The sequence below is a fragment of the Thunnus thynnus genome, chromosome 7, assembly GCF_963924715.1.
Source record: "Thunnus thynnus chromosome 7, fThuThy2.1, whole genome shotgun sequence".
NCBI lineage: Eukaryota > Metazoa > Chordata > Actinopteri > Scombriformes > Scombridae > Thunnus > Thunnus thynnus.
Genome location: NC_089523.1, coordinates 21,863,194 through 21,890,670, shown reverse-complemented (window position 1 = coordinate 21,890,670; position 27,477 = coordinate 21,863,194). Strand labels below are relative to the sequence as shown.

General features: G+C 37.0%; 3 protein-coding genes across 5 annotated transcripts; all 3 read right to left on the bottom strand.

Moving 5' to 3' along the window:
* Positions 1-11,743: 11,743 nt before the first annotated feature.
* LOC137186745 (extracellular calcium-sensing receptor-like) lies at positions 11,744-14,947 on the bottom strand. Its single transcript, XM_067595795.1, has 6 exons — positions 14,748-14,947; positions 14,332-14,620; positions 13,382-14,194; positions 13,075-13,302; positions 12,820-12,943; positions 11,744-12,663 (listed from the first exon to the last, which is right to left on the bottom strand). Exons 1-6 carry the CDS (start codon positions 14,945-14,947, stop codon positions 11,744-11,746), a joined length of 2,574 nt encoding a protein of 857 aa, XP_067451896.1.
* A 510-nt stretch (positions 14,948-15,457) lies between these two features.
* On the bottom strand, positions 15,458-19,587 carry LOC137186744 (extracellular calcium-sensing receptor-like). Of its 2 annotated transcripts, none has more exons than XM_067595793.1 (6): positions 19,364-19,587; positions 18,872-19,157; positions 17,940-18,734; positions 17,617-17,844; positions 17,397-17,520; positions 15,458-16,371 (listed from the first exon to the last, which is right to left on the bottom strand). In XM_067595793.1, exons 1-6 carry the CDS (start codon positions 19,450-19,452, stop codon positions 15,458-15,460), a joined length of 2,436 nt encoding a protein of 811 aa, XP_067451894.1. In that variant the 5' UTR covers positions 19,453-19,587. The 2 variants fall into 2 exon arrangements, with proteins under 2 accessions (XP_067451894.1, XP_067451895.1); XM_067595794.1 differs by having other exon boundaries at positions 18,872-19,169; positions 19,364-19,569.
* Positions 19,588-20,808: 1,221 nt separating this feature from the next.
* Positions 20,809-24,821, bottom strand: LOC137186743 (extracellular calcium-sensing receptor-like). Of its 2 annotated transcripts, none has more exons than XM_067595791.1 (6): positions 24,604-24,821; positions 24,112-24,397; positions 23,180-23,974; positions 22,857-23,084; positions 22,637-22,760; positions 20,809-21,722 (listed from the first exon to the last, which is right to left on the bottom strand). In XM_067595791.1, exons 1-6 carry the CDS (start codon positions 24,690-24,692, stop codon positions 20,809-20,811), a joined length of 2,436 nt encoding a protein of 811 aa, XP_067451892.1. In that variant the 5' UTR covers positions 24,693-24,821. The 2 variants fall into 2 exon arrangements, with proteins under 2 accessions (XP_067451892.1, XP_067451893.1); XM_067595792.1 differs by having other exon boundaries at positions 24,112-24,409; positions 24,604-24,797.
* Positions 24,822-27,477: the final 2,656 nt, after the last annotated feature.

Below are 27,477 nucleotides of genomic sequence, written 5' to 3'. Positions count from 1 at the left end.
TTAAAAAGACCTGCAGGGTGTACTTGAAGTGTAATTTGTCCTGCCCTAACAGGTGCAACAAAGCTAACAAGAGTCAGGGATATATCAATTGGCACATCCCCACACACAGACCTGAGAAGAAGAGCCAGGATAAGCAAAAGCACCTGCATGGGTGTACCATAGGTGTGTAGGATCTTTTTCCCATTTAGTGTACTCTTCTCTTCTTTGGGCCTAATTATAGTACAAAGCACAATAACACTAAACAAAACCTTTAAATGTATCACAGAATGTATATGTATATATACATATGTATGTATATTTTGTGATTCAATTTAATTACCTAAATATGTATTAATTGTTTGAGGACATGGTAACAAACAATTATTTTGCACTTTATAGAAAACTAAATTAAATGCTGTGTAAATTGTGCTTGTAATTGTAACTAACCACTGAAAAAGTACAAACTGTATAATATATGTATAGTTTATAATTGCCTCTTTTAAAAATATGTAAGTTATACCAATAAACGATAGTTTCACTTATCGCTTGCAATACCGAAACCTCAGGTTTGTCCAGTCCTAATTTATACATATAAATGTATGGAAATTTCTGTTATAAAAAACTCAAACTTTTTAACATTTGTTTTAAACATATATGGCAGGTCTAACAAAGGCAAAGGGGCACTAACTGCAAAGAGTGTGTTCTCAGCACAATAGCGTTAACTCAGTAGTGATTTATTTCTCCATTTTGACCTGATATATTTATATTTATGTACATAAATAATTAAAATACATTTTTTCATCATTCACAGTATGCCTACTGTATTCTTTACTCTTCAATGTGATAATAAGAGATTACTATAAATGAAAATGCAGAGGACATATCCATTTAAAAAATCTTTAATATACTTATATACTGAAGTTTTATTGTACATTCATTCAATTGTGATGAACTTCAATCACTGTAATGTCTGCTTTTTATGTAAAAATGAAAAATGAAATAACGTTAAAAAATAAAATATTTACAAAGACCATCATCACCTCAGCTGTTGAGGATGTTAAAGGGACTGGTACACTTCATTTATATATGACCACCTACATTTGGATTTATGCTTTCTTTTTTCTCTTTTATTTATTTATTTATTCATTGATTTATTATTCATTTATTACATTACATGTGATTAAGACTAAAATCATTTTAATCAAGAAAAATTGCTCCTGTAAAAGAAACAGGGTTGTAAAAGCTGCATGCTTAGATGGTGAGAATATGTGATATTAAAAGGAAAAAGAAAGAGATGGGGGAAAATAACATTTATGGATTAAACTTTTACTCAGATTTTTATGACTCTTCACTTCATGTTCAAATATGCATACGGTGTAACAGCTTTAATGATAAAGAAGAATGCTCGAAAAGAAACAGTTTAAATTAACCTGTTGATCTTAATAACCAGTACATACTTTATTGGTACCCTTGAATTCTGTAGACACGTTACCAATTGCACATGTAAGAGAACGCTCAAGAAATTTAATTTAGTCAAGATGGATTGTAGCAAACTGGGGAGTGAGACAAACATGCAGTACAAAGTTGCCAGTAGCTCTATATTTCCAAACGCAGTCCAGGATTGTAGTGTTGATCCCACACTACCTCCCAGAAGCATATCTTCAAACCAGAGTTTCAGATTCTTATTTGGAAAAGGAGGGCTGAAAGTCAACCAGAGAAACAACACAGTAACAGGCAGAGCCCTAAACTGCTGCTGTGTGGGACAAAACAGTTTAATGACAGTATGAGCTGCCCTGCAGGCAATTAACACATGTACGGTTTTCCCTACAGCACAAGAGGGGCAGACGACAAAAGAAATCCAGACAGCTATCTGCGACCATTCTGATGGCTGATAGATGGTAACTGATGGTGAAAAACAATACAATGTCATGGTAAAAAGCATCATCATCGTGGAGTTACTGCCATTAGGAGGACTGACTCTGTTTGGTGATATTTTCATCCTGGTTATGTAGATTCCAACCAGTAACACAGCTGCCACAAAAAATCTTCCAACCCATCGGCTGGTGTCTGTAGGCCACCTCTCCTCCCTGTCTGTATACACAGTCAATAAAAAAAGAAAAAGTTATAGGTTATTACATAACTATTTAAGTAACTTAAGAAATGCTCTTCCTGTAATGAAGAACGTATTTGTTTGTTTTTTAATATCACCTGCTTGTGTTAGAAATGTTCCTTTTGCACGATGTGTTGCATAATTTGATGGAATCTGCAGTGAACAAGACATAAAAATGAGGTAATGCACACAAATTACACACACTGTATAAGCAAAGACCAGTGAGAAATATGACAATATATACTGTGAGATTATATACATTTGTCAGCCATCAGACTTTACTATACCATTTGTTCTGTGGTTACTGCAATATGGTCATATTGGATTTAAAGATTTGCATCAATATGCATCAAGGGGCATGAATTCACTGGACAGACATTCTAGTTATTGCATTTATTAATGGTTTCATAACTGAGTTTAAAATGTAAAATATATATAAACTGTACTGTATCACAATATATATCGATATACTAAAAAAAAATATATATAACATTTTACCCATATTGTCAAAAGCTATGTGAAAATCTCAAAGTGCTTCTTTGCAAATTATGCATTAATTCACAGAAAGGATGGAGTATGTTTTTTTCACATTCCTCTCATATCAGCAGAAAGTTAAATATCTGTCCTCACAGCATCCATTTCTGTAGGTAAAAGGATATTATAGTAAGTAATTTAACTTATTTTAACATTATACAGGCAAATAAATACCTGCTATGGTTTAAATATATGTTCATTTTTGTTTTAGCACTGCTGATAATGTGAAAAACATGAATCTTCAGATACTGAGGCAGAATAAGACACTAAACAGGTGTCCATGCAAATATGCATACAGTAGATCCAGATGTGACCCCCCTTTGATTTTTCTGGGGACATAAGACTCACTTGATTCTCAGGTGGGATGAAAATAAGGGTTTCTGAAAATGTGAGGCCACGTGGTCCATGCAAGAACACCTGCTCAATTTTGACTTCCACGTTGCATGCTTTACAGATGTAAGTACAATCCATGGTTTTCCAGTGGTCTGCTAGAACAAGGGCAATGGTGTGGGAGCAGTGAGCCGTGGATCTCAAGAGAACAAATGAAGGACAGATATCTCTGCAATTCACATGTGTGCTGTGATCATCAGTATTTATCTGCATGGAAGAAAAATACAGACAGTTATTGAATATCATAATAAATTGAGCATAAACACGTATGTCAGTATGGCAACAATTTTTGAGTGCGGTATTGTAAAGTAAATTCAAATTTAATTTTGCATGTAATATGGTGAAGAAGACTCCTGTTCAAACCTTCTGCTGCTCACCTTTACTATAGATAGGGGACACTTGGCCTCAGACAGAAAACATATCAACAACTGCTGAATTTTACATTTGCAGACATGTCTGCTTTGTTTCCCTAAATTTACAGCCTCTTTGACTCTTTGGAACAGGGTCACATAGCCATTAAGGAGCACACAGTTCAAAGTCACACCAGGAAAGAGAGCACAGTCTTTTTTTATCTTGTCCTGTGTGAAAATCCTCTCCATTTGAGGAGATCTAGAACATGAAAAAAACAAAACAAATATCAGTTCATGATTACATGATGTGGCAAATTATCACATATATAATTATGACACTATCATAGCATTTAATTACCATTATACATTGCATCAATCTCTCAACTCAGCATTTGTAGTAAATATAAGCTTAAATAGCTGCAATTTAAAAAAGCATAATTACATAATTAAAACTGTGAGGTTATTACTTTGCATATAATGACAGTGAAATTACTTCAAATTGTAAATGACCCATAAGCTCCTCTAGAGATTGTCTAATTGTCTTTTGAGGTGTCTCTAAATATGGTGTTTAGGTCCCCATAATTCAGACTGGTTCCCCACTGAGGAAATCATTAAATTGCAAGCTAATTGCTGATGAATCTGTGGGAAACCACACTGGGGTATCCAAGTCCTTGACAAAATAAATAAATAAATAAAAGCAAGTTACTGAGAAAGAAACAAGTGGAAAAAATTGAGAAAACAGACAACACTGTAATTCACCAACAATTTACTCACCTCTCAACTGTCAGTGTCAGTTTTGTTTTGTCATAAACAAGGGCTCTTTTATGTGACGCATTGGAGCTGAAGCCCATTGTCTCTTCATCATGCCCATACTGACTGAGCTCAGTACACTGGTCCAGGCTGAGCCACAGTGTTAAGAAGACAAACGTGACTGTTGTCATCTCAGAGCCTCGCCTTTGGCACAGTCAGGATTCTTGCAAGGTTGTGTTTTATAGCTTCTTGTCTGCTACCCAGGTGTAGGAGGCAACTTTGTTGGCCATTCTCTAAGGTGAATGCACTTATTTGTTGTTTTTTTTTTTTTTTTGCATAAGAGCTCAAGGATGTCAGGCATGAAGAATAAATGTGACAGGAATACACCTGGGCTCCCAATAACAATTGATTGTTGAGTGTTTAATAAGAGTATTTCTATGAGTGCCTTTACATTTTTACAGCTGTTTCCAAAAACCAGCAAGTATTAAGTGTGCCCTAACACTGGATATATTTTAAAGCAATTATGTATTTAAATGTTATGTAAGCAGTGCAGTATACTGTATATTTAAATGCATCAAATACAAAGCATATGTCACAGTTAATGGGACTGTTGTGGGTCAAGCTAATTGGTTATTGTTCTTATAGGACTGAAAGAAGACACTGTTCTGTGCTCTTGGTTTGTGTTTATTGACAAAAAATTATCTTTAGTTATGGGAAGAGGGAGCGGACTGAACTGTGTACAGATTCTACTTTGTTCAGACTGTTGCTACCACATATCCAGGTACTGACTAGCTGTTTAGAGAGGTCAGGGCTGAAGCAGAGTAATAGACCCATTTCACATCAGACGCCTCAACTCCTGGTTTCCAGCTTCTAGCCTCAGCCTCAGCCCCAGTTTCCCATCTACCAGCCCAAGTCCCAGCTTGTCTTACCGTGACCCTGTCTCCTTGCCTCTGTGTGTCTGCACCAGGGTTCCCTACTACACCCCCACGTAACAGAACTGGCTTACCTAAATGGAATGCAACCATTATTAAAGATATTAATTCCAGCTTTACTTTCCTGCTTTGACAAGTCAAAATGTCTGCTGTGAAAAGGGTTTATTGGTGACCAGATTTTCAGTTTCAGCGATTATTCAGGAGTAACTACACCTCAGCTTGAAATCATGCTTGCACCACCATCAGTTGTTGCATGTTATGCCCATAACCTATGATTAACAGCCCTCCACAAAGCACTATGGGCCTTTTTTATGAGGACATTTTGATATGTCACAGTTGGAAAACCATTGGTATAAATGATAAACTTAATGATTTGATTATGTCTTATAATGTGTTTTTACTGTTATTCTTTTAAACCTAGTTATTTATTGTTTTATCATTACTATATTGTGTATTTGTACTGAGTTTGGTATTATCATCATCAATAATATAATTAATTATTATGCAGACTTGACAGTTGGAGTTATGCTTTTTCTATCTGAAACTTAGTGTGATATTTATCTTAAAGTTGATCTGCAAGTTCTGCTCTATTTATGCATAGTATATACATACTTTAGATACATACTCTAGATATTTTTTTAATTTGCATGCACCAAGTTGGTGACATTCTTTTCTTACTCCTGCACAGCAGTTATTAGACTTTTCTAATGTGGTTAAGCCTAAAAAAAATGTGTGTTATTTTTCTGATCCTGATAAAAACATGTAGTCCTCAAAAACATACAAGGCTAAATAATGTTTTTGTCTTGAAATATTTGTGCAGGGGGAAAAAAAGAGACTTTCAAAAAAATAAATAAATTTTTTGCCATATTGCCCAGCCCCACTTAAAGGACATGCAAAAATTCTGCTCACATTGAAACCCAGGGAGTCCACCAGAATGCTGTGTCCCTCACTGTCAGTCAGAGAGTGATCTGTGACCCAGGCGTCACTGCCAACCCAATGCAGTCCTGTAATGTTCTGTCTGTACAACTCAGTTTCCAGCACAGTAATTTCTCAGTGTGACATGAAGGCCACAGTGACTTTAGAGGTGGAACAATTAACAGTGTCAACTACTTAAAGAGGACCTGCTTGATCAAATGCCTGGTAAAACTCTGTGCACACCCCCTCTTCTTGTAGTCATCCCGTTGATACCATCGTTTTTTTTTACTTATTGCCCCCACCCAAGTCCAGCCGAAGTGCTTGATCAGTTTTGCCAGGCCTCTGCTCTGGTGAAGGTCACTGAGAATAGTTCTGAAGAAGGATAGAAACTCCTCTCTGTTGCCTAGACATGCACAGGTTACAAAGTGGCTGATGCCTGTCTTTCACTCTTCACCTTTAAGTAAAAATTTGAAGGCATGACTTTTACTTTTGCGATATTTTTACTGTGCGGTATTAATAGTTTTACTTAAGAAAAAAGTTTTGAGTAATTCTTCTACCTGGGGCCCCTGCCATGGACCTGCTGTTTCAGGGTCTGAAGCCATGAGAAAGGTCCCTCAGAGAGTAAGACAAAAAGGGGTGTGGTGTTTACAGAAATCGGAATTTTTGCCATAGACACAGTCTTGACATAAATATATTTTTCATTTTTATTACTCCTCATTTGGGGAATTGAGTCTGACACCATGATCACATCAAGGCAATTTCTTCAGGTCTTTTAGGTCAATTAGGTCAAAATATCCAGTGAATCCCTACCATATAGTTTCGTCACCATGCCATTATCTTCATGAGCCAATAGAAATCAAACATGCGACAAATGTGGTGGCACATCAAGGATGATCTCAAGGATAATTAGATACTGCAAAGATACTGTAAGTTAAAATTAGGTGAAATTTACAAGAATTATTGTCACAGCAAAGACACTGTTTTTAACTTAAATCATCTTTATATGTGAATTAATTTCACTTCTGACACACAAGACTGTATAGAATGGAGATTTGTAATCTCATCTATTTATTTCCCTTGCATTCATAATTGTCATGCAGATGTGTTCTTAAATTAATTTAGTCATTTTGTTATCTGTTTTATGAGAATCCCATGTCTGTTCAATTAAAGATTATGTGCAATGTGCAAATAACATATCACAACAATTTTACAAAAGTTGGTAGCTATTTAATTTAAATCTGTTTAGCTTAAATCTGTATTTGTCCTTTTGATAAGGTTATATTTTCTGTCCTATTTATTTATTTGTCCGTTTGCTACTAAGCAGAATGTCTCAATTTTGGCAGAAAGTTAAACTATGAGCCAAAGAACAACTGATTCCTTTCTGTTGTATTCTGGATCCATGTTCAAATTCCAAAAATTTTCAAATGATTTCTGAACATTATGAGTGGACATTTTTGAACATTTTCACTATGTTATCATGTAATACTAAAATGATTTAAATGAAAAAAAAAAGACAAGCACATGTACTATATCCTATGATTGTCTAATGTTTACATTTTGATGACAACCTAGATACAGACAAACATTTCTAAGCATTTTCTAATAATAACATTATAAACTTCATGGAATTTGCAGCTTTTGCAGAGATGTTGCACGAGTAATCAGTATATTATTATTATTATTAATTTGGGATTGTGTGAAAACACTAAAAATTGTCGTCCTCATATGTTGTAGAGTCTCACAATTCAGTAATATATTGGTTAGGTGATCACATTTTCACTGCATGAAAAACAATAAAATAAGACACCTCATATTCATTAGTTTATAGTTGATCAACTGAAAAAATGTAATGAGGAGCAGAAATCCCATCGACATTAGCTGATGATTTATTTCATTTATATAACATCAGCACAAATGAGCTGTGGGATTGTACTACTTCTGTCAGCCATTTATTCCACAAAAAAGCAACTTTCAAGTATAGCACTCAGCGATGTTGATTATTCAAAGTTTTCTTGTTGTTTGTAATGAAGGAAGAAACCGGGTTGAAATCGTAAAACAAAAAACATGAAAGTAGTGTTTCAAAGACAACTCTTAAAACATGGATCAAGACAAACCAATCATGTGATCACTGATCTAAACCTTTGTATGGAACCAACTATTTTCCAACATGGAAAGTATGTAATTTTGTATGATGTTGTTTTATATCTGATGTACTGTTTGTAAATTTAGCTAATTGTATTGTTTTTAATTGTTTTGTTTGTTTTTTATATCTTCCTACTTGGAGTCTGCAGATGTAAATTAGTTATATAGCTAAATCTGGCCCAACAGTTGTATTTAGCATAGCATGGCCCCTGTTAAATAAACTACTAAATTAAACTAAACTTAACTAAACTAAACTAAAGGTTTCTTATGTGATGTCATGCAGGCCTAACATTTACCTGCACAGTCAGAATAAACTCTCAGTGGTTGGATATTGCTGCCTCTTGGACCAGGACACATTATGTAGTGTATTTGTAGGTGATATGAAGAGATTAGATTAATAAATCATGATATTGCAGCATGTAGTATATGGAGCTAAGCCCTAACAGACAGCAACTGGATGCTGATACATATTAAAGCAACTTTGGATAGTAAGTTTAGGGCCCTCACAGTCTCTCAGGTCTCTCTAACTAAAGAGGAAGTAACCTATCCAAAAACATGATCAGAAACTATGTTCATGTTATACATTATTACATTCTTAATATGTTTTTAAGTTTTTTATTATATTGTTCCAAAAGATTTAAGATACAACTTTTAATTTAGAGTACAGATAAGGCAAACAATGACATGGCACAGCACACCTGAGGTCAGAACTAAAAAAACAAAACAAGGAAGGAAGAGCGGGATCAAAACAAGCTCTTAATTGATTTAAAATATAACATTTACATGTTGTGACAAAGGTCTTAATTAATATGGACTGTATCTTTTCTGCTTGAGGCAACATGCCACCTGTTGTCCATGTTGTTGTGCATGAAGGATGAAGCAATCTGTTGCAATGTTTAATCTCTTGTGTCTGCGTTTTGGGGCCGTGCAGCAGCTTTCCCACTGGAGTTGAGCCACTGGGTAATAAAGTCCTGCTCACAACAGATGGGGACTTATTTATCTTCCACTGTTTTTCCCACTGTGTTATTATTGTGTATGTGTTATTTATTTCTGTTGTATTGCATCATTGTATATTTGAACTTACTGGGGCTACTTTATTGAAACTTTATCAAAGCCATGTTGTAGTAAAGCTATCATATATTTTTCAGTTGAAAGGTTCTTTCACAATTCTTCATAAACATTTGTTCAGAACTAAAGGTGATTATTTACTTGTATCTTATTCAAAACCACAGTCCCATACCTTTCTGGCCATTATTTACTCCCAACATGTTCTGCACCCTGTGAACATGCTGCTTCGCTCTCTGCAGAAACATTTTCATCTTTCTCTACCTGGCCTCATCTGGAGATTTTGTACCTATATTTTGTGTGTACCTTGTATTTTTCTACATACAGCTGTAAGCAACACAAATTTCTCCTTGGAGATGATAAAGGATATCTTATCTTCACCCCATCTTTGCCTGTAAAGGTGGAACAACACCTTTCAGGACTGCAGTCTTTCTTTTGTTGTGATCATTTTTTTCCCCCATGTAGCTTGGTAATGGCACAGGGTGCGCAACGCAAAAGAAATTGTCATGCAAAAAATATAAACTCCATGTAAATCAAAAACTCTAGGTACTCTCAAGTCAAGATGTATCAACATCTCTGTCCAGGGTCTTTACATTACCAAAACAACTCAACAAACAAAAGCAGCCTGTACCCTCCCACCCACCATATCCTATACACCTTAGCTTCAAAGTGAAAAAAACAAACAAACAAAAAAAACAAGCAGTCTTCTGATGACATGCTCTAAAAGGTCCTAGCTAGTGCCTCATCAGGCCTTAACTATAATTTTGTAAAAATATAAAATGATTGCAGTCTTTCTTTTTCTTCTGCTGTCAACTCTCTTCTGGAAATACCTAGCCTTTTATTAATTTATCTCCCCTTCATATCCACTTTATCAAGAATTGTTGTATTTTTGACAGTTCAATTTATACGGGGCTACTGGCTTTTTCATATTTTCTGATTGCTTGTTTGGCACAGAAGTTGCCATATAATTTCAATGAAGCTAAATTCGTCACCTTCAGCATGTTGATATTCTGTGCAGTCTGGATCACCTTTATCCCAGCGTATGTCAGTTCAATTTAACAAATGAAATACTGATAAAAATGTACAATTGCAGTTCACTCCACTTACGGATGTTGACCATATACTTTCAAAGATACCTACTTGATGTGAGTAACTCAACTGAAGCCTCATAATAGCTTTTGAACTTTCAAATGCATTTTTGCACTGACTGGGGACTGTGGATTTTGTCTCCATCACTTACAGTGTAATCCCAGTAAGGGATCTCTTCATCGCTATATGGACAGGTGGAGTGATTACAGCGACCATTAAAATTCAATGTACATATGAGCATGTGAGTATTATAATAAAGGATAGGTTCATAAGATTTCATGTCTGTCCTAAAACAATAATCAGGTGCCCAAATGAACAGTGAAATAAATTTTGCTCCCTGTAATCATCCCTCCTGTTCATACTGGCCATTATGAGATCCCCTAGCATAATACACTTACTATGTGAGTGATGGGGGAAAAAAATCCACAGCCCTCCATTCATGCAAAAATGTATTTAAATGTTTATTTGAAGCTAAAATGATACTTAAGTCGGCCAAATGAGTCAAATCAAGTCAATATCTTCCAAACTTTATGTCTTTTAGTGGCTAATTTCCTCTGTTTGTTATTGTCCTTCCAGTAAGACACAAAAAGGGAATTTGTTACACTAAAAAGACTGTAACTGTGGAAGATATCCACTTGATTTGACTAACTCAGATGGCTGAAACATCTTTTATCTTAAGATAAACTTTTAAATACAATTTTGCTTAAAATGAGGACTGTGGATTTTGTGCCCCATCACCTACAGGGCATTACAGCAAGCAAAACCTGCTTCAGTGTTCATATGGGCACCTGACTATTGTGTTCATTAATTGATTGATTAATGGGAGAATAACCAATGATTTAAACTACATACCTTGTACTATTTGAGCCCTTTTCACAAGTGCGTTATATTTGTCTCTCTCTTGTATGTATCTCTTTGTATCTCTTTTATCATATCTATTAAAAACTCATTAAAAGGTGGATGTATTTTAATCTGTATGTATGACTGAACTTTGACCGTAGGAGAGATATGAACATTATTAAAAATGATGTCTCTCACATTAAAAATATATCATAGATGGTAATAAAACAGTAACTAAAACAGTTTACAATATCTTTGAATGACAACATTTATTTGTGACTCCAATCATGCCTGTATAGAATTTGCCACCTTGAAAACATGGTGGTACTACAGTACTACTATTAGTAAAGGCTAATAATCTAAATATATATTGTTGCTGTTGGTGCTGGTGATTTCAAAATGTCAGTTTCAGTGATAAGGACATTTGTTGAAGCGACAGGAGCTGTATATATGAACAATGCTTTCTGACCCCACCACAAAAAAAACAACAATCATTTGAATACAAATAAAGATTTATTCACTGAAACAAATTCATATACATGAAGGAATACTATGCTACAAAAGGCTGGAGCACAGATTATATTTTGGTTATAAGAAAAACCCTGCTGCAAAATAGAAAATATACATTACAGGTGTTTGGACAACAGTTAATAACGTATATCATTATTGGATGTCTTTCCCATTATGTGTTTCTTAGTATTCTGTTCAGGCCTAAACAAAATTATGAAACATTTTGGCAGAAAAATGCAGATCAGAAGTCCATAACTGGAGGCTAGAATGGCAAATATCTCCACAGCAACACTGAACTTCCCAGGAGAGCTGACATATGCTGGGATAAAGGTGATCCAGACTGCACAGAATATCAACATGCTGAAGGTGATGAATTTAGCTTCATTGAAATTATCCGGCAACTTTCGTGCCAAAAAAGCAATCACAAAACATAAAATAGCCAGTAGTCCTATATATCCCAGGACAGCCCAGAAACCCACCGCTGAGCCAAGGTGACATTCTAAGATGATTCTGTCATTGTAGAGCAACAAATTCTTGAAAGGAAAAGGAGGGTTGATTGTTAGCCAAAGTATGCAAATCAAAACTTGTATGAGAGTGAACACCAGAACACTGAGTCTCTGCTGTGTAGGCCCAAACCATTTCATCACATGAGTACCTGGAAGTGTAGCTTTAAAGGCCATTAACACCACTACTGTTTTCCCAAGAACACAAGAGATACACAACACAAAGGTGATCCCGAATGCTGTGTGGCGCAGCATGCAGGACCACTCAGAGGGCCGACCTATGAAGGTCATAGAACACAGGAAACACAGAGTCAAGGAGAAGAGCAGCAGGAAGCTCAGCTCAGAGTTGTTGGCTCGTACTAGCGGGGTTTCTCTGTGACAGTAAAAGACTAACGTAGTGATCATAGTCAGAAAAACTCCCAGCAAGGAGAATATGGCTAACAGAGTTCCCAGGATTTCTTCATACGTCAAAAACTCTATTTCTTTGGGGATGCAGGCATCTCTGTGCTTGTTGGACCAGTACTCTGGCAGGCATTTCATACAGTGTATTGAATCTGCAAAATGATAAATAACAGAGAAGTGTGGAGTTAAAATCCATGTATGAATGTATGTAATTAGAAAACAACATTTCATGTTTTTAGTTCTTTTTTCTCATTTGTCATTATATGTAAGATGTTTAATTGCATTTCAAATAGCATATGTTTACTTACCTGTAAAATTACTGATCTCACCTGCTGGACACAGTATGCATTCATAACAGCATATTGGCCTTCCTTTCTGGAGGACCTTTCGAGTTCCTGGGCGACAGCTGTCACTGCAGACTGATGTAGGCACCTGCCACACACATGCAATTCATACCATATGTACAGTTAAATACACAAATGCAGGTCTGAACATCCGTATTAAGATTTCAGTAAATCAGTGAAATCACAGTTGAGAAGATTAAACCTCAGTCTTTGCTTTACCTCAGTCATCCCATTACCCCAGACAACTGGGATGTTATTCATGATAAACTGATGGCTCTCTGGCAGAGAAGCATCATAGATGCCAATTGTCACTCCTTCCATGGTTCCTTTGTTTGTCATTTGTAAATTTACTAGTTCATATCTTGCTGGTGAGTCTCCATTGCTGTCAAAATAAACTCTTTCCCCTTCCTGGGTGGTGAAATTCACAGTGCTGAGATATTGCAGGACCTAGGGAAAAGATTAAACATCAATTGAATGACAGATGCAGTTATCACACAACTGTCCCACTCAACCGGTGGTTCCTCACCTGCCATGGCTGAATGTTTTTGGTATCAGCACAGCTCCAATTGGAAAAGGGCCCTTTTCCCTCTTCGCATTTGAACAGGTTGTCAAGCGCATGGCCCACTGAGTATACTGACTTGTAGACATTATTAGTGAATCTCAGCTCAGACACATCAGTGAATTGTGATTCAACATTTTGCAAGCTCTCAAAGCCACTGCATGGCTTTCTTTGTGTGTTTGCAATTTGGTTCAAGGAGCAATCAAACGTGTTTTCCCAGAAATCTTTGACAAACTGACTGTCAGGGAACTGTGAAGGGTGGAGCTGCCTCAGGTGCTCCTCTAACCCAGGGATCTGAGCTCTGCTGACAGTAAAGCCTAGCGATCCCACCAGGATGCTGTGTCCCTCACTGTCAGTCAGAGAGTGATCTGTGATCCAGGCGTCACTGCCAACCATGTGCAGTCCTGTAATGTTCTGTCTGTACAACTCTCTTGCCAGCAACTTGATTTCTCGATGAGACATAAAAGCCATAATCACTTTAGAGGTGGCATGCTTAATGATCTCTATAATTCTCTGTAGACTATCAGGTGGATCTGATGATGAAAATGCCTCAGAATACTCAACGCATACTCCATATTCTTGTGCGGCTTGGATAAATGCAGTTATGCCATTGAAACCATATTCGTTATCCACAGCTATAGCTCCTATCCAGGTCCAACCAAGGTGCTTGACTAGCTTTGCCAGGGCTCTGCTCTGGTAGAAGTCACTGGGAATAGTTCTGAAAAAAGTCGGATACTCTTTTCTGTTGCTCAGACAGGCACAAGTGGCAAAATGGCTGATCTGTAATAAAAGAGACAAGCATATATATACATATTGCACAGTCTCTAGTTAGCATCACGTGGTAGTTATATTTTTGCAAAATATAGCAAAAACTGTGACATCCAGCAACATTTTACACTTTTTTTGCACTGACTTACCACAGGTATGTGAAAACTTCCAACAACTGGTGCAAATGCAATAGTTGGTCTTGATCCTGAATGTCCCAAGATAGCTTGCACTGTCTCACTTTCAGTGCAGTTGTCATCACTGATTTCTCTCTTTAGTCCACTCACCAGTGCTAGTGCAGCTCTCAGTATGTCCATTGTTCCACAGGCATCATAGATCTTGTAGCCAAGTTTGACATTAGATAGCATGTCAGGATTCTCGTTGATCTCATTTATAGCAAATATCATTGCTTGAGCAAATTTGAATTCTCTAAAATTGAAGCTGGGATGGTGAAAGATACAAAAATCATATACCTTCATTCAGGTTATGTGTCAAATCCAAACAATTTATGCATAATTATTAAAAATAGATTAAGTATATGTAAGTCTAAATTATAAGTAATACATACTTCTTACACTTTCGTAGTTCTGGGATTGTCTGAAATGTGTTAACTACATAATCCTGCCCTGTGCGGAATGAAAAAATGCCACCGAGAACAAGGTCGCCATGCTGGGCCAGTTCAGGTGGGTGTGCTGAACCTTGCAGCTTGCACACAGACTCTCCCTTCCCCATTAGCAGAACAAAGAGGACCAGCCAGAACAATGACATACTCTACCTCTGCTCTGCAGGCCAGGCCAACTATCTCTGCAATTCATGGCAGGGCTTTATACACCATCAACAACAAGGGTGAAGTTGTCATGGTTGAGCTAAAGCCTCAGGAGACCAGAGGAAACCAAACAAGTTAGGCCAAAGATGTTTTTGTCTGTCAAAATGTAGATTTTATTCTTTAATAACGATTCTACAAAGAGCACTAAATGAGAAATCAGAAAGGAAAAGTTGAGAAAAGGCTTTCCATTTCTATTTCTTCATCATGTGCCTTTTTTAAAAAATGTAATTACATTGTATAATGTTGTTATTTCCATGTACTATGTCACAAATGATATACAGCAAAAATTATATGAAAATGATACACTACTGTACTCTACTTCTGTAGTATTGTACTACTGAGGTACAACGAAGATAGAGCTCTACATAATTGTCTGGATAACAAATTCTTATGTAAAAATAAAGAAATAGAAAGATAGAAATATGTGTATGCGACCATATTATATTCAGTCTTCAGAATGATTTTGGTGCACCTTTACCCATCATATTCTTTTTTGTGTTCTTCTCTGGTTTCAATAAAATTATATAACATTTTGGGATAAATATACAAATGAGCAATCCAAAACTGGAGGCCAGAATAGCAAATATCTCCACAGCAACACTGAACTTCCCAGGAGAGCTGACATAAGCTGGGATGAAGGTGATCCAGACCGCACAAAATATCAGCATGCTGAAAGTGATATATTTGGCCTCGTTAAAATTATCAGGTAGTTTCCGTGCCAGAAAAGCAAAAAAGAAACATAACATGGCCAGAAGTCCTATATAGCCGATCACAGACCAAAAGCCCACAGCTGAACCCAGAGCACACTCTAAGATGATTTTATCTTTAAATTCTTTAAAATTCTTAAAAGGAAAAGGAGGAGAAATTGTTAACCAGAGGATACATATGACAACCTGTATGAGAGTGAAAGCCAGAACACTGAGTCTCTGCTGTACAGGCCCAAACCATTTCATCATATTACTGCCAGGGAGTGTAGCCCTGAAGGCCATTAACACTACCATTGTTTTCCCAAGAACACAAGAGATGCAGAGCACAAAGGTGATGCCGAACGCTGTGTGGCGCAGCATGCAGGACCACTCAGACGGCTGACCTATGAAGGTCAGAGAACACAGGAAACACAGAGTCAAGGAGAAGAGCAGCAGGAAGCTCAGCTCAGAGTTGTTGGCTCTGACAATGGGAGTTTTCCTGTATCTGAAGAAAATGAACGCCACAGCAGCAGTCATGCATGTTCCAAATAAGGACGCCGCAGTGAGCAGCGCTCCCATAATCTCTTCATATGACAGAAACTCTGCGTCTTTCCTTACACAGGCATCTCTTATCTCATTTGACCAGAATTCAGGGTGACATCGCACACAGGTGATAGAATCTGAAAATGAATATTGAAGCAGGTGTTACACTCGCAGTCTTTTTATCTATGTTTCTATGTTGCCTCTACTCTGCTCATACAAGACAGATGCTACATGATTAACAGAAAATAGATGCATTTATGACAGCTACATGGCATAATCAAGAATCCTCCAGTCATTAAAGAATATTATGTTGGTTAAATTATCAGAATTATCATTTTTGTGGGTGTTTTGTTTTCTTGTACTTTGCCTTCTTGACATTTACTGTATAGTGTGTTTTTTTCATATAATCAATGCTTTAAGCACCACAAACAGAATTCTGTTCACCTTTGATTTCAATTTTAGCTCCAATTATATTAAAAGCCTGGCAGGTCAAACTGAAACTAACTTGGGTGAAGTGACCCTTCCATAATCATTATATTGATTTTTTGAATAGCGCCATTGCAATGTTAATCTAAGAAAGTGATTTATAATTTATCAATTAAGATTGATTTGATTATAGTCAACCAATTAGAGGTAGATAATTCTTTTGATTGTTAGTTAAGCACATATTCTTAATTCTACTTTGTGTAGGATTTGAAAATATCTTCTAAAACACACCACAGCTGACAATGCACACAAACAATGACAATGGTGGAAAATACAGAAACGAATAAAGTACTTGAATAACTTGAATTATCACATTTTTTTACAAACAAAAACACATGCCATCAAAATGTTTTTAAATACACAAGAATCACATAAACTCTGATTTTTATTTCTAAGACTGTGCCTAATTTATGTAGATCATATAGTAAGACTGCTATATTAATATTTATTATATATTTGATATGTTTCATGCATTTATGTTGGTTTGACATAATTTTGATAAAACAGACAACATAATGATTACATAACCTCCCATGAACTCAGAATACAAAGAACAGAATACAAAAGAATGCCATTTCTTAAAATTGGCACATGAACATGAAAATCAAAAAATAATCTGATTCATGGCCAACATCAATTGCTAAAAAAGTCTGCTTCATTTATATTACTAGAGTACCTGTACTGTTGCTGAATTCTCCCTCTGCACACCTTATACAGTCATAGCAGCAGACAGGCTTTCCTTTCTGGAGAACTTTGCGTGTTCCTGGGGGACATTTCTCACTGCAAACTGACAAAGGCACCTGCATGAACAAAAAGCAATGCTGTGTTTAAAAGCCACAATTATTAATGCTAAATCTAACATTATACAGTGTTAAAGAAATCACATGGCTGCTCACCTGGTATGAGTTCTTTGCCCAAATTAAAGATTTATTTTCCAGATTTAACTGTTTGTCTGCAGGTAAAGATGCATCATGAAGACCAACTGTCACAAAGTCCACAAGGCCATTTTCTGTTGGCTGCCAGTTTATAATTTCATACTTTGCCGCTGGGTCTCCATTCTCATTGAAGTAAACCTCATATCCTTCCTTAGTTTTGAATTGAATCTTTCTTATGTGCTGTAAAATCTAAGGAGATATGTATTCATGTAGTTCATAGTTCATTTCTTGATGATGTGACTTCATGTAAAAAGTATAATTTCAGTCTTTGATGCTGTATTCACCTTTAATGGATCTAGCTGCACCTTGTCATCACATGTTTTGTTACAGCCAAGAACACTATGGAGTGCATGAGCCACAGCATACACTCCTTTATAGACATTGTTAAAAATAGGCATAAGTGACATATCAGTGAAACTGTTGTGCACTCCAGTCAGATCTTCATTTCCGGTACATTCTCTCTGATTATCTGTTGATGACTTTGTCTGTTTGAACTCACAGCTAAATAATGTCTCCCAGAACTCTGTAAACATTTCATTACTAGATGTATTGAGTGGCTTCACATCCAACATGAACTCTTTCATGCCGCTGACTTGTGCTTTAGGGATGGACAAGCCTATGGCACCATCCAGAATGTGATGCCTATCCATAGCTGCAGTTTGGGAATCAAAGATCCAGCCCTCTGTACCAACCCACTGGTACCCAGTCAAGTTATGGTAAGGCAATTCATGTATCAGTACATCCATATCCATGTGAGAGAGAAAAGCAACAATCACCTTGGAAGTGGAAGCCTTGATAATGTTAATTATTCTTTGTATTTTGTCTGGTGGATCTGTTCTAAAGAAGGATACAGAGTACTCCAGACAGATGCCCAGCTGCTGGGCAGTTTCTGTGAAAGTGGCCATGCCATTATTGCCATAATCATCATTTGTTCTAATTGCTCCTACCCAAGTCCAACCAAAGTGCTTGACCAGCTGGGCCAGGGCTCTGCTCTGGTAGTAATCACTGGGTATTGTTCTTAGGAAAGATGGGTACTTGACTTTATCACTGAGACAAGCACAGGTGGCAAAATGACTGATCTAGAGGGAAGAAAGAAATCATTCTTTCAAGTTCCAAGATACAGATTTAAAATATAAAATGTTTACACATGCACCACAAACAACATTTTCTCTGTGTAGGAAAAAATATGATTTTCATTTTTTCCAGTCCTACCTACCAGTGGGATATAAAAGGGTCCGATGACAGTGGCTATAGCCATGCAAGGAGATGAAGAGGTCTCTCCCATAATGGCCTGCACTTGGGCAGGTCTGGTACAAGGTGCCTCTGAGAGTACAGATGTATCTCCGTTACCATTAGCCAAGGCCAGTGCAACCCTCACCCCTCTAGCAATTGAGCCACAGGCATCATAGATCTTATAGCCCAGCGAGATGCCAGGCAAAAGGTCTGTGTTGTTGTTAATCTCTTCTATGGCAAAGAGCATAGCCTGGGCGAACTGGAATCCTCTGAAATTCAAACTTTACAGAGATGGTTATAAATAGTTGTCATTATAACAAGTGTGTGCACGAAATTGAAATAACAGCTTAGTAGATGAAAGCATTTGACAGTGTTAATACAGCAAAGAATATCAGTTGATAACAATTTTGTTTTTGTGTCCTCTTAGATATTTTAAATCTACTCATGCCAAACACATTTCTATGGCATCATATACCTGGTGCACTGCAGTGGCAGTGGTTTGTGCATGTAGGTATTCTGTCTGTCTTTCCAACTGCTGTGGAAAGAAAAGATTCCCCCCAACATAATGTCTCCATCCTTAGACAGCTGGGGCTCCTCAGGATCTCCTCTGTGCCTGCAAACCGGCTCCTCAGCTTGAGAGAAAGACACCACCAACAACAGCTGTAAGAGTGCCCAACCCTGCTCTGGCCACCTCTGTGTAGAAGTCATTCTGTAAACCACTGAGTGACATCACATGTACCTTAAGTCAAAATCTTGCACTGGTATTTATACATTTTAGAGAGGCATAAAAAATAATAACAGACCTGTGATGTGTCATCTCCATGGACCTACAGGGTGGGGCGGGAGGTACACAAATGGAAAAAAGGGTTTTGGGCTGTGGCCTATTTTGAATATCTTTACTTTATATGTTATCAGACTAGGATATTCAGTTGTATTGTACAAAACATTTCCTTTTTTAACAGTAACATTTGTGCAATGCCTTTTATGGTAACACTTTACAATAAGGTTCACCAAATTTTGGGTAGTTACCAGGGAACAAATGAGGAACTAACTGCTAGTAAACCATTAGTTAATGGGCAGTTCTTGAGTAACTCCTAATCAAAACTTCATAGAGTAGCTAATCATTAGTTAATGATTAGTTAATTGAGAAACCAGTGAAGAATGAATCAGGAACGACCTGATAATTGATTAATCGTTGACAAGAACTTCCCTTTTTGTGCCCCCCTCTAGTAAAGTGGCAGATAATACTGAGAAGTTATGAAGTTATTCCTCATTACTTCAAGCCATTGCTTACCCCCAATGTAAAGTATCAAAACTAACAAGTAACTACTGTTTTTTACATTAAATGCAAAGCTTACTTGTAGGCATGTTATGATATATTGATACGTATATTTCTTATTTAGTTTATTTAGTTAAGAACATTCAATAAATCTTTTCTCCATTAGTGAAACCATAGGCAGCTGCGGGTCCTTCAGTCAGTCCTCCCACCTTGATTTCACCAACTTTCTTAAGCAGCATCAGCTCTTCAACATTGAAGCAATGGTAGTCTCTTGCAACTGGAAAATGTAATTTTACCCAACATGATTGATTGATATGATAGGTTTTACTCTTTATTGACAATTCTACAAAGTGCACTAAATGAAAAATCAGAAAAGAAAAGATGAGAAAAGGCTTTCCATTTCTATTTCTTCATCATGTGCAATTATTTTGTATTTAATTACATTTTATATATTTCCATATGATATGTCACAAGTTATGTAATTATATACAGCAGACTACTCTACTTTACTTTATTTCTGTAGTATTGTATGACTGCAGTACAATAAAAACAGAGGTCTACTTGTCTGAATAACAAATTATGTAAAAAAAATATATAGCAACACTGGAATTATGTGTATGTCATTATATTATATTCAGTCTTCAGAATGATTTTGGTACACCTTTACCCATCATATTCTTCTTTGTATTCTTCTCTGGTTTCAATAAAATTATGTAACATTTTGGAATAAATATACAAATGAGCAATCCAAAACTGGAGGCCAGAATAGCAAATATCTCCACAGCAACACTGAACTTCCCAGGAGAGCTGACATAAGCTGGGATGAAGGTGATCCAGACCGCACAAAATATCAGCATGCTGAAAGTGATAAATTTGGCTTCGTTAAAATTATCAGGTAGTTTCCGTGCCAGAAAAGCAAGAATGAAACATAACATGGCCAGAAGTCCTATATAGCCGATCACAGACCAAAAGCCTACAGCTGAACCCAGAGCACACTCTAAGATGATTTTATCTTTAAATTCTTTAAAATTCTTAAAAGGAAAAGGAGGAGAAATTGTTAACCAGAGGATACATATGACAACCTGTATGAGAGTGAAAGCCAGAACACTGAGTCTCTGCTGTACAGGCCCAAACCATTTCATCATATTACTGCCAGGGAGTGTAGCCCTGAAGGCCATTAACACTACTATCGTTTTCCCAAGAACACAAGAGATGCAGAGCACAAAGGTGATGCCGAACGCTGTGTGGCGCAGCATGCAGGACCACTCAGACGGCTGACCTATGAAGGTCAGAGAACACAGGAAACACAGAGTCAAGGAGAAGAGCAGCAGGAAGCTCAGCTCAGAGTTGTTGGCTCTGACAATGGGAGTTTTCCTGTATCTGAAGAAAATGAACGCCACAGCAGCAGTCATGCATGTTCCAAATAAGGACGCCGCAGTGAGCAGCGCTCCCATAATCTCTTCATATGATAGAAACTCTGCGTCCTTCTTTACACAGGCATCTCTTCTCTCATTTGACCAGAATTCAGGGTGACAACGCACACAGGTGATAGAATCTGAAAATGAATATTGAAGCAGGTGTTACACTTGCAGTAATAAAGAATCCTACAGTCCTCAAAAATATTTACTTAGTTAAATTATCAAAAGTATTATATATTTGTTTGTTTGCTCTTTGTATTCTACTTTCTTGATATATACTATATCTTGTGTTTTTTTCATATCATCAGTGATTTGAGCACCACAAGCAGATTTGCTTTCACCTACATTTATTAGAGCTTTAGCTCCAATTATATTAAAAGCCTGGCAGGTCAAACTGAAACAAATTTGGGTGAAGTGACCCTTTCATAGTCATCATATTGATTTTTTGAGTAGCACCATTACAATGTTAATTTAAGAAAGTGCTTTATAATGAATGAATTAAAATTGATTTGATTATTATCAACCAGTTAGAAGTAGATAATTCTTTACGTTGTTAGTTAAACACATATTCTTAATTCTCCTTTGTGTAGGATTTGACAGTATCTTCTAACGCACACCGCAGCTGACAATGCACACAAACAATGACAATGGCTGAAAATAAAAAATATACAATTTGGATTATCACATTTGTCTACAACATGACACACATGAATCACAAGAATCACATGAATTCTACACACGGGGGCTTTAACTTTGATTTTTATTTCTCAGACTGTGCCTAATTTATGAAGATCATATAGTAAGACTGCTATATTAATATTTATTATATATTTGATATGTTTCATGCATTTATGTTGGTTTGACATAATTTTAATAAAAAAGACAACATAATGATTACATAACCTCCCATGAACTCAGAATACAAAAAACAGAATACAAAAGAATGCAATTTCTTAAAACTGGCACATGAACATGAAAATCAAAAAATAATCTGATTCATGGCCAACATCAATTTCTAAAAAAGTCTGCTTCATTTATATTACTAGAGTACCTGTACTGTTGCTGAATTCTCCCTCTGCACACCTTATACAGTCATAGCAGCAGACAGGTTTTCCTTTCTGGAGAACTTTGCGTGTTCCTGGGGGACACTTCTCACTGCAAACTGACAAAGGCACCTGCATGAACAAAAAGCAATGCTGTGTTTCAAAGCCACAACTATTAATACTAAATCTAACATTATACAGTGTTAAAGAAATCACATGGCTGCTCACCTGGTATGAGTTCTTTGCCCAAATTAAAGATTTATTTTGCAGATTTAACTGTTTGTCTGCAGGTAAAGATGCATCATGAAGACCAACTGTCACAAAGTCCACAAGGCCATTTTCTGTTGGCTGCCAGTTTATAATTTCATACTTTGCCGCTGGGTCTCCATTCTCATTGAAGTAAACCTCATCTCCTTCCTTAGTTTTGAATTGAATCTTTCTTATGTGCTGTAAAATCTAAGGAGATATGCATTCATGTAGTTCATAGTTCATTTCTTGATGATGTGACTTCATGTAAAAAGTATAATTTCAGTCTTTGATGCTGTATTCACCTTTAATGGATCTAGTTGCACCTTGTCATCACATGTTTTGTTACAGCCAAGAACACTATGAAGTGCATGAGCCACAGCATACACTCCTTTATAGACATTGTTAAAAATAGGCATAAGTGACATATCAGTGAAACTGTTATGCACTCCAGTCAGATCTTCATTTCCAGTACATTCTCTCTGATTCCCTGTTGATGACTTTGTCTGCTTGAACTTACAGTTAAATAATGTCTCCCAGAACTCTGTAAATATTTCATTACTAGATGTATTAAATGGCTTCACATCCAACATGAACTCTTTCATGCCGCTGACTTGTGCTTTAGGGATGGACAAGCCTATGGCACCATCCAGAATGTGATGCCTATCCATAGCTGCTGTTTGGGAATCAAAGATCCAGCTCTCGCTGCCAACCCACTGGTACCCAGTCAAGTTATGGTAGGACAATTCATGTATCAGTACATCCATATCCATGTGAGAGAGAAAAGCCACAATCACCTTGGAAGTGGAAGCCTTGATAATGTTAATTATCTTTTGTATTTTGTCTGGTGGATCTGTTCTAAAGAAGGATACAGAGTACTCCAGACAGATGCCCAGCTGCTGGGCAGTTTCTGTGAAAGTGGCCATGCCATTATTGCCATAATCATCATTTGTTCTAATTGCTCCTACCCAAGTCCAACCAAAGTGCTTGACCAGCTGGGCCAGGGCTCTGCTCTGGTAGTAATCACTGGGTATTGTTCTTAGGAAAGATGGGTACTTGACTTTATCACTGAGACAAGCACAGGTGGCAAAATGACTGATCTAGAGGAAAGAAAGAAATCATTCTTTCAAGTTCCAAGATACAGATTTAAAATATAAAATGTTTACACATGCACCACAAACAACATTTTCTCTGTGTAGGAAAAAATATGATTTTCATTTTTTCCAGTCCTACTCACCAGTGGGATATAAAAGGGTCCGATGACAGTGGCTATAGCCATGCAAGGAGATGAAGAGGTCTCTCCCATAATGGCCTGCACTTGGGCAGGTCTGGTACAAGGTGCCTCTGAGAGTACAGATGTATCTCCGTTACCATTAGCCAAGGCCAGTGCAACCCTCACCCCTCTAGCAATTGAGCCACAGGTATCATAGATCTTATAGCCCAGCAAGATGCCAGGCAAAAGGTCTGTGTTGTTGTTAATCTCTTCTATGGCAAAGAGCATAGCCTGGGCGAACTGGAATCCTCTGAAATTCAAACTTTACAGAAATGGTTATAAATAGTTGTCATTATAACAAGTGTGTGCACGAAATTGAAACAACAGGTTAGTAGATGAAAGCATTTGACAGTGTTAATACAGCAGAAAATATGAGTTGATAACCGTTTTGTTTTTGTATCCTCTTAGATATTTTAAATCTACTCATGCCAAACACATTTCTATGGCATTATTTACCTGGTGCACTGCAGTGGAAGTGGTTTGTGCATGTAGGTATTCTGTCTGTCTTTCCAACTGCTGTGGAAAGAAAAGATTCCCCCCAACATAATGTCTCCATCCTTAGACAGCTGGGGCTTCTCAGGATCTCCTCTGTGCCTGCAAACCAGCTCCTCAGCCTGAGAGAAAGACACCACCAACAACAGCTGTAAAAGTGCCCAACACTGCTCTGGCCACCTCTGTGTGAAAGTCATTCCGTAAACCACTGGATGGCATCAAATGTACCTTAATGTAAATCAAAATCTTGCACTGGTATTTATACATTTTAGAGAGGCATAAAAAATAATAATAGACCTGTGATGTTTCATCTCCATGGACTTACAAGGTGGGGCACATGGAGGGAGGTACACAAATGATAAAAGGTTAGTAGGCTGTAGCCTATTTTGAATACCATTACTTTATCAGAAAAAAATATTCAATTGTTCTGTACAAAACATTTCCTTTTTCAACAATAACATTTTTGCAATGCAATTTGTACTTGAATTTACACTGAATTCATTTTCTCGAAAAATTATGCAGGATAAACATGATGTAAACAGGTTTGTTGAACCTGAATTGGCTACTTGGGGGCAGCACAATGAGCTGTATACATAAAGATGTTGTTGTTACCAAAAAGTAGCTTATTTAAGCATCAAGCAGAGACAGACCAACTTTAGCATTCATTTGGCGTTTTGTTTGTATCCACCTGATGAATTTAAGTCTAAAATTCACTCTCCTTTTACATCTGTTTTGGTCTCAACCAACTCCAGAGGGAAATGTCTGTTTTTTTAAGCTGCTAACTGCTCCACTATGTTCACCTACTTGTTGCTAAAATTGTCTGTCTAACATTTGTCAGCTAGGTTAGATATTATATATATATATATATATATATATGTGTGTGTGTGTGTGTGTATGTGTGTATGTATATGTATGTATATGTATATGTATATGTATATGTATATATATATACTTTTTTTTAAAAATGAAAACAGCTGCCCACTGCTGCTGAGAACAAGTGAGACTGAATCAAAGAATCAAAACAGTAAAGCTGCAGCAATAATGAGGTAAAAGGTAAAAGCTCCACAGAGCTGAGGGGAGGGAAGGAAAATCCAGTTATGGATGTTAATTTTAATTCTCTACAAACATGTTACTGTATAAGGAAAGAGAAGTCTCGAATATTGAAATAGGCCATGAGGCAGTTGGAACTTTTAAAACCCTCAATTCAGATCCAGCCATCCACTTGGTATTCACAATGAGCACCTCTTCACTTCACTTCACTTGTAGCACCTCTTTGTGTTTTATTTTATGGACATCAGGTTATACACAGGTTAGCCAGTGCTCATCTTTTTTGCCTTAAATAAAGGGAAAAGGGTATGCTTTGCATACCTTCTGGTAAAAAAAAGAGATTAAGACCTCTCCCTCCTTATTTGTCTACTCCCTACAGGACAATTTCATAATTATTTTATAACCCTAATCCTGCACACAGTAGAAGTGCCTTTTTTTTCTTTTTATTCTCACACCACTTTCTAGTGGGCCTTGTGTGGCTCTACTGTTGGTGCTACAGACAAATCAGTATTCAGATGGGTCTCTTGGGCTCTGTGTATCAAATAAGTATAGCTTTTAAATAGTAGTGAGTAGCTTTTAAATCATCAGATGTAGTTATAAAATCGTAAAAGCATTGATAAAATTCCCCCAAAACAATACTTTATTTCCCACACTACTGGCTGATTTGAGGTGCTCATTAGTGAGGTGACACTGAAACTGAACTATCTGACACCAGTCTCCGGTTGTGAATGTTTACAGCATACAGAAGAGGTTTTAAATTATAGTCTTTTTCGAGAGGTTTTCAAGCCTCAGTGTAGTTCATATTATAACTGAATAGTATAGAGAGGCCCAACTACCATGACCTACAGACGCTGTGCAGTGTGTTGTACTGTTGTTTTCAGCAAAGGTGGTCAAGTCAAGTCAATTTTATTTATATAACCCATTATATAACCAATATCACAAATCAGAAATTTGCCTCAGGGGGCTTTATAATTTGTACAGCAATACAACCTCCTTTATCCTCAGACCCTTGATTTAAATGAGGAAAAAAAAAAGAGGTGTACAGAATAGAACACAAATTACAGAATATAGCATTGAACAGGATAACAAAATTAAATAAATTTTGAATGGATTTACAATATAAATGAAGAATGTGATGAAAAGGACACCAAGCAGCTTCCAGGTGCCACCAGAACAGAGCAGGACTGGAGCAACGTGACCTCAATCAACATGCAGACCTGGCAGGAGGACAGACTACACATGCACACAGGGAAGACTCACATCACATCATTCACATACATGGGAGAAGATACAAGAAAAGACATTATTCACACAGGAGAGAGAGAAGGATAAAGACATTATTCGGAGAGAGAGACATGTGTGAGACTGAACTCCTGCGGGACAGGAGGACAAAATAGGGAGACAAAGGGAGAGAAGAGGGAGGGGCACACAGTTCGGACCCTCATGTGCTTGTGAAACAAACAAACAGAAGGTTTGAGATGTAATGGTTATCAGAACAGTTGCAATAATCAATAATCTCATTGGTAGGACAGCGCTTAGTAAATTAATTGAGACAGAAACCAATCCACCGTACAGTGCAAAGTCATGCATTCAATTAAAGGCAGCTAATTGTAGATTAAGGCAAAATGATGAGTTTTAAGTTTAGATTCAGTTAAGGACTCAACAGACTTGGACGTCTGACGTCAGCAAGGAAGTTATTCCATAAGAACAGGGTCTGATAGGAAAAGGCCCTGCCATCCGCTGACTTATTTTTAACTTTAGGTAAACACAGGAGCCCTGCATGTTGAGAGC

What these genes read in the sequence shown, in the direction of transcription:
- LOC137186745 (XM_067595795.1), bottom strand. Translation starts at nt 14,947, where the DNA reads ATGTCATTGTTCTGGCTGGTCCTCTTTGTTCTGCTAATGGGGAAGGGA. An exon ending in GAACTACGAAAGTGTAAGAA is followed by an intron (nt 14,621 to 14,747) that starts GTATGTATTACT and finishes TCACCATCCCAG; the next exon opens with CTTCAATTTTAGAGAATTCA. An exon ending in GAAGTTTTCACATACCTGTG is followed by an intron (nt 14,195 to 14,331) that starts GTAAGTCAGTGC and finishes CTTTTATTACAG; the next exon opens with ATCAGCCATTTTGCCACTTG.
- LOC137186744 (XM_067595794.1), bottom strand. Translation starts at nt 19,452, where the DNA reads ATGTTGGGGGGAATCTTTTCTTTCCACAGCAGTTGGAAAGACAGACAG. An exon ending in TGCAGCTAGATCCATTAAAG is followed by an intron (nt 17,845 to 17,939) that starts GTGAATACAGCA and finishes ATATCTCCTTAG; the next exon opens with ATTTTACAGCACATAAGAAA. An exon ending in AGAATTCAGCAACAGTACAG is followed by an intron (nt 16,372 to 17,396) that starts GTACTCTAGTAA and finishes ATTCATTTTCAG; the next exon opens with ATTCTATCACCTGTGTGCGA.
- LOC137186743 (XM_067595792.1), bottom strand. Translation starts at nt 24,692, where the DNA reads ATGTTGGGGGGAATCTTTTCTTTCCACAGCAGTTGGAAAGACAGACAG. An exon ending in CTTCCACTGCAGTGCACCAG is followed by an intron (nt 24,410 to 24,603) that starts GTAAATAATGCC and finishes ATTTCTGTAAAG; the next exon opens with TTTGAATTTCAGAGGATTCC. An exon ending in AGAATTCAGCAACAGTACAG is followed by an intron (nt 21,723 to 22,636) that starts GTACTCTAGTAA and finishes ATTCATTTTCAG; the next exon opens with ATTCTATCACCTGTGTGCGT.